The sequence below is a fragment of the Belonocnema kinseyi genome, chromosome 2 (genome assembly GCF_010883055.1).
Source record: "Belonocnema kinseyi isolate 2016_QV_RU_SX_M_011 chromosome 2, B_treatae_v1, whole genome shotgun sequence".
NCBI classification, from domain to species: Eukaryota; Metazoa; Arthropoda; class Insecta; order Hymenoptera; family Cynipidae; genus Belonocnema; species Belonocnema kinseyi.
Window position 1 is genome coordinate 44345025 of NC_046658.1, and position 7481 is coordinate 44352505.

General features: G+C 36.2%; 1 protein-coding gene across 1 annotated transcript in view; it reads right to left on the reverse strand.

Annotated features, from left to right (window-relative positions):
* Window positions 1-3045: 3045 nt before the first annotated feature.
* LOC117167384 (facilitated trehalose transporter Tret1-like) overlaps window positions 3046-7481 on the reverse strand; it is an 8415-nt gene continuing 3979 nt past the window's right edge. Inside the window, exon 2 of the mRNA XM_033352272.1 lies at window positions 3046-4512. Coding sequence (XP_033208163.1) covers window positions 3134-4512 — 1379 coding nt within the window. The 3' untranslated portion in view covers window positions 3046-3133. The remainder of the gene's footprint in view (window positions 4513-7481) is intronic.

A 7481-nucleotide genomic window follows, 5' to 3' on the forward strand; every position in this document is an offset into this window, starting at 1 on the left:
GACAAGATTACGAATAGAACTTAATAAAAACTGTTTGTTAACCCTATTCTATTTTCAATTTTAGGCAGAGAATGTACTTCACGGAGAAAACGATATCGCAAGAATTGCAATATATACCGTAATTCATCGCAAGATTTTACATTATATTATTATTTTATTGTATTATGCAGAGTGTCTAAAAAGTCCCGGGATGGTTGGATATTTCCTCAGGTAAAATATTTTTCAAAAAAGTAAAGATCATTCCTGAAGTAAATTTCAACGAAGGATTCAATGGTGAACTTAATTTTGACCTTGAAGTTGACCTTTATCGCTTTTTGAAGATCAACTTTGTTTTTTTAAATGGAAACCCCCTTTTTTACATCTGCAATCGATAGAACAGAAAATTCAACGTTCAGGTACGTACCCAAGTCATAGGTCAATTGTAACGGCCAAGGTCAGTTAGAGGTTATTTTAAATTAACCAAGTTTTCCAAGAGGTCAGTGTAATTCCTGAAGTAAATTTCAACGAGAAATTTATTGGTGAGCTCTATATTGATCTTGGTTACAGCGTTTTGAATATGGTAAAATCATAAAGAAATTTTTCATTGAAAGTTCCAGGTGTTCTGGTGAGAGTTCTGTTCCTCCCTGAAGAGTTATACAGTCCTATATCGTTTCTCGATACCTAAGTCAATACCTAAGGGGATACCATAAGTCCTATACCGCTATTCCATAAAAATATTACGAATCAAAACTAAATTTACGTATTACGAGTACATACTTACTATCTTTCGCTAAAAGATTATTTTGGCGCAAGCTAAACTTTCGGAACGAGAAAGGGTATCTGTGTTGATGATGCGTAATTGGGGAGATCGAGTTCGATCTTATGATCAAGTTCGTTTGCTTTTTACTCGCACTTTTCGTAATGGAGAAGGGTTAAATCCTGTCTCAAAATCAACAATTGAAAGAACTGTAAGGCGCTTTATGAATCATGCATCTATCAAGGATCTTCAGAGAACTGGTCGGCCAAAATCTGCAGGATCTGAGGAGATGCAGATGGACATAGCCCAAGCATTTGTTGAAAACCCACACCTTAGTTTACGTGGAGCTGGTGATGAGCGTGTCGTTGCTCCTGAGACAGTGCGAAATATTTTAAAAAGCATTAATTTCCATCCTTACAAAGTTCATCTGGTACAAGAGCTCAATGAAGACGATACTGACGTCGGGTTGAATTTTGTGAAATTATGATGGACTGAATTGAAAGAGATCCTTTTTTCTTGTACAATACAGTATTTTCAGATGAATCTACTTTCACTTTGAAAGGTGAAGTTAACAGTCAAAATTGTAGATATTGGTCCGACACAAATCCTGATTGGATGTTGGAGAGTCACACACAATATCCACAAAAGATTAATGTGTGGGCCGGTACCTTGAATGATACATTGATAAGCCCTTTCTTCATCGATGGTAATCTCAATGCCCGTGAAAATGAAGAGCTTCTCAGAAACCAAATTATACCAAGAATAAGGAAGATTACAGGCGATAATTTTCAAAATATTTGGTTCCAGCAGGACGGAGCAGCGGCTCATTACGGTAGAAAGGTTCGAGCATATTTGGATACTTAGTTCCCTCAAAGGTGGATTGGAAGAAGGGGTGAAATCAAGTGGCCTGCTAGATTTCCTGATCTAAAGCCTCTCGACTATTTTCTTTGGGGTTATTTAAAGAGCAAAGTATAATCAACGCTACCGCAAAGCTTAGACGAATTGCAGAATCGGATTCTGCAACAGATTACTTTGATTGATAGGGAGATAATTCGTAATGCTGTTACTCATTTTTACAATCGCATAGCTTTTTGTCAAGAAGCTCAAGGTTTTCAGATCGAACATCTTCACTGAAGCGTAAGAGGCAAGGGGACTCACGCTAATCAAGCACCCCAAAGGCAACAGAATTTACTACGTCTGCGTCGTTATTCCTGGGTAATGCTAAACGTAAACGTAAACTGCGTGGAAAAAACCTTTAAAAACCCTTGAAGATCATCACCAAGATCAATACAGAGCTCACCAATGAATTTCTCGTTGAAATTTAATTCATAAATTGCACTAACCTCTTGGAAGACTTTGTTAATTTCAAAAAACCTCTAACTGACCTTAAACGTTACAATTGACCTATGACTTGTATACGTACCTGAACGTAGAATTATCCGCTCTATCGATTGCAGAAGTAAAAAAGGGGGTTTCTATTTTAAAAAACAAATTTGACCTTCAAAAAGCCATGAAGGTCAACTTCAAGGTCAAAATGAAGGTCACCATTGAATTCCTTGTTTAAATTTATTTCCGGAATGACCTTCATTTTTTGGAAAAATATTTTACCTGAGGAAATATCCAATCGTCCCGGGACTTTTTAGACACCCTGTATATACAAGGATTCCAGTAGTGGCCAAGCGATGTTAGTGCATTACAATTTCCTAAAAAGCTCCGAAACCTGTTCGTACGTTATCATATTGCGTTTTATATCAATACAGGGTTTTTGCGATATCATTGTGCGATATCTTTTTTCTGTATTATCTTTTTTAAAGTATTATCCACATAAGAATTTTTCTACGTCGTAGACTTCACTTAAAAATTCAGCATTATTTATTATCATTTATAAAATTGAGAAAAATATCATAATCACTAAATATAATTAATTTTTTGAGTTATAATTCGTTTTCAATCTTAACATACGAATAATGAACAACTTATTTTAGTATTTCAAAGATTCAATTACAACTTAATTGGTGTTTATTAAAATTAAAACTATTTGAGAAAAGATTTGTTCACAAAAGTAGTAACGGCATGTGTTTCAAACAGAAATTTTTAAATAAAATCGAACCAAATAGAGTGGAAAAGAATCATTCAAAGAATAATATTAACTAAGATCTGCGGCTTTTACTAGAACTAAAGCGGAAACACAAAGATTCCAAAAACTTTTGACAAATAAACCGTTTTAATCTAAAACTTTTTTTTTAGTTTCCTGAATTTTTTTTTAATATTCTTATCAATTGACAATGAATCTTATTCAGTCGACTTCATCAAATATTATAAAGGTTTATTCAAATTTAAGATTTACAGTACGTAGAGTATATTCTCAATGCATTTTTTCGTGAAATTTTAATTTATTTAAACACGTGTCTGTTCGCTAATTTTTTCTTCAGATAAAGCATCCAATTTCTTTTGCAAATCCGGGTTCTGCATTCCCTGAATTTCTTCCAACGTTTTTCCCATCGTCTCCGGAGTAATCCAGAAGATAACGAGTGATGAAAAAAAGCACACAATTGCATAAATCCAGAATGAACAATAAATACCAAAATATTCATTGACGAACGTGTATCCCATTATACCACCAAAGGCAAAAAGGGCCCCAATTGCAGATCCAAAAGCTGTTGCAGCTCCTTTGAAACTCATGGGAAAAAGTTCTCCTATTAATACAAAAGACACAGGACCAACACCCACAGTAAAGACGACCGCGTATACAATCATAGAAGCAAGAGGCAACCACGTGATTGAAGAAACGTCGGCTTTTAAATAAGATTGTAAGAAAAAGAATAATCCGAGTGCTACTAGTGATAAAGTTAACAATAATGCAGTAACTAAAAACAAGACTCGTCTTTTAACACGATCGATGATCCACATTCCAGAAAAACAAGCAACTAACTGAAATATGTTTAAAAGCAGAGCAGTGTATTTAGGGTTCAAGGGTGAATGGCTATCTATCGAAATTTGTTCAGCATACGAATAAACAGTGCTGACTCCAGACAGTTGATGAGCCAACTTAACAAATACCAGAATAACAAATCCTTTTCCATGTTCCTTTTTGCTGACCAAGTCATGAAAAACGGATCTGCTGTTCTTTCGGTCTTCCTCTATGGCCAGTTTAATCTTCTGAATATCAGCTTCCAAAAATTTGGGCGAAGTACGACCTCTTAACTTTGTTAAAATTTTGACAGCCTTCTCGTCTTGACCTTTCATGAAACAATAGTATGGGCTTTCTGGCATGAATAGGAAAATTACGCAGAAAATTATTGGAGCCACAAGTGTTGTTAAATTCAGTACCTCGTAGGATACATTTGGAGCAATTATAGTAATCAGAAAGAGGCCTCCATTTTCTGTCAATTGAATAATGTTCATGAAGATTCCTCGGACGTTATTTTCCGCAATTTCAGCCAAGTAAATTATCAAGGAACTATAGAGGCTTCCTTGTGAAATTCCTCCCAACAGTCTTGCTACATAGAGATGAACGTAGTTATTGGCAACGTTGATTATAATCCAGCCTATTAGTCCCACGATGACAGATACCAGTGTAGAATACTTTCGACCAATTCGGTCAATGATCAAAGGGTTAAGCAAAGATCCAATGACATCGCCTATTAGGTACATTGACACTATCCATGCTCCTTCTTCTTCAGTTATTGGAAATGGCGAGTCTTTGCTTTTTAAAAATGGCAATGCTGGTGAAGGCCAAATCAGGTATCCACTGACTCCCAGAACTCCAAAGCAAGCTGTAAAATTTGAATTGATTTTAGTTATAAAATAATCTAGTAATTTCTTAACTACAGTAGTCATGAAATTTCAATCACGTGTCTGCGATCACTGCAATTCGATGAGCATATGGACAAATATTTTCTGTGCCCCTAGACAGTTTGATTTGTTTAATTAGATTACATCGATTCAATTGAAGTACTTGATAAAATTTAAGACTTAATTTATATAATGTTATTATGTTAAAATAAAAAACGTATTTACCTAAAATAAAGAAAAAATTGTTAATATCAATTTAAAAAATCTTTGAGGAAATCCTCGTGTAACATTTTCAATTTCATTAAAACTATATGAAAACAATATTGTGGAAAATGTCTGCAGGCACGTGCACCATTTAATATCCAACAAAATTTATAGCAAAAGTTCACTAAATAATTGTTAACTGAAATCACTAAAGCATTAGTCAATATTGTTACAAATTGAATTTTAGTCAAATAACCTTGTGACTTCTTTTCCCCACTACTAAAATTCTAAAATGTTACTTTTTTACTATTTACACAACTAATTAAAGCAAAAAAACAACTAATGTCGATATTTTCTTTGTTTAGCAATAATTTATTTCATTCATTCCATTCACAAAACATGTAATAAGTTTTCCAAGAAGTTTAAACACCCTCCACCCTCCCCTGTGTGATGCTTTTTCCACTTTTCTTATATGGGGAATGATATTTAAATCGACCCCTTTCCTCCTTAACGTGTCATGTATTTTATGAATTAATCCTAATTGAACGTAGTTAAAATTACACAATAGCAAATTAAACTTATCGATTATTATTGAAAATTCAAGTACTTTCAAATTCCACCCATAACATAAATTTTAAGTACCTAAAAGTGATTTTAATGCAGTTTTAACTGAAAATTAATTTATTAAGCTCTTTTTATCCTCTTTTGGAATGTGAAAATAGTATTTTTAATTTATTAGTTTTCTACAAAAATTGTATATTTTTCACCATAGCATAATCCAAAGATATTTCTAAATACAAATTCAACAGAATAATGGAAATACAATCCAAAATCTAGACCAAAATCTGGACAGGCGCGTCAGCAAAGATCTCATCTGGAAAATATCGGGTGACAACGAACAATGTCACCTTCGATAGGAGCGTCTTTACGGGTGACACCACGATTCCTCTGCTTTCTTGCATCACATTTCTGCCTGTATCTCACGCACCAAGAAATTCTTCTGGATACCTCTGTGACGGCACTAATTATCGTGAGCATTAGGTCTCTCATGTATTTTATATGGATGACTTAAATATCTATGCTTCTAGTGAAAGCAATTTTCAGAGTGCTCTAAATGTTGACAAACAGTACACATGAGAGACTGGTATGAAATTAGGATTGGACATATGATCAAAAATTCATGTGAAGAAAGGAAAGATTATTGGCGTTCTCGAGGAACCTGAGCTTGTAGATAAAAGTGTTATTAGACATATTTACACTGAAGAGACCTATATGTAAATGAGCGTGCCTCAAAGCCGCATTCAGGACGCAACAGCAGTGAAGGAATCTATCCGAAACAGATACAAGCATCTTGTTTGGAAGATTTGGACTTTAAATCTCTCGGTGTTAAACAAAGTATCTGCGAATAACATGGTTGCCGTGCCGGTTCTTCTCTACTCCTTTGGGCTGATTCAATGGACAAAGGACGAGCTTAAGGCCATTGAAATCACCACACGTAAGATCATGCATATGCATGCAAGCTTGCATAGTTAATCGTCTATTCCGCGATTATACATTTCACGCCGTGAAGGTGGACGCAGACGTCTGAGTTTCTAGTGTCTTTATAATCGAATTGTTCTAAGTATAGCTTACATCGCTACAAATGGTTGAGATGATCCCCTAAAAACGACCAGGAACCACGAGATGATTGGCAAAGGAGCGTTCCTTTACAAAGCCGTGGAACAGGCGGCCGAGACCGTTGGCCTGAATTTAAACATCAGAAGTAAGCTCTTCTAGATGCTTCTTTTCTAAAAGCCGAGTAAAGAAATCAGAGGTTGAAAAATTCCGCCAAGGACTACTTGACAAAAAAATGCACAGAAACTTTTACAGAAATGTAGAAAAACAATCCTTGTCCAAGAGCAAACTTTTGCTTTTCTCAAATTACCAGGGCCTAATTAAGGTACAGAATGATTCATTTTTGCGTGCCAGAACGGTGTAATTTTCACCTTAGTATACCGCGACCACATTTTATGTCAAGAGGTTCCCAGCGATAGATGCCGAGTGTGTCATGCACACGCTGAGTACCTAGAACCCATACTATCTGGTTGCCCCACCCACGCGGGAACTACGTATCTCCACAGACATAATGCGGCCCTAAGAGTGCTTTGTTACCATCTTTGTCGCTCGAACGGTATTGACCGCGACCCTGCCCTGCCGAACACCCCAAGAGAGATAAAGTCAATTATCCAAAACGAGAAGTGCCAAATTTTCTGAAACTACAATTTTCGGAAAACCGTCTCCGTAGCACACTCGAGGCCTGATCTTCGTTCTCCAAGACTTCGAGAAACGAACTATATTCGTGGTCGCATTCTCCGCTCCGGCCGACTGCAATACCACTGCTGAGTACATGAATGAGGAGGAGAGGTATCAAGACGGCAATAGGTAGCTGCAACGACTGCACCCAAAATATTCGGTTAAAGTAATATTCCTTGTAATCAGTGCTCTCGAAGGTGCAAAGCTCACTGTTTCGTAATCTTAAAGTCATATCAGCTTCCAAAGATATGCCAAGGTACTTTTGAGATGGATGCAGAAGGCAACTTGGGATCGCTTGGTGTCCTCAAGACACACGAGTGTTTCGTCGGCCTGTCGTTGTGACTTCATCGTGTCCTCATAAGTGTCATTTACCGTGATTCTACTGGAAGCCGGTGTCATTTTTAAATGACGGTTGCTCACAGTAGGACCACGTGGTGGTTATTTAACCCTTTTT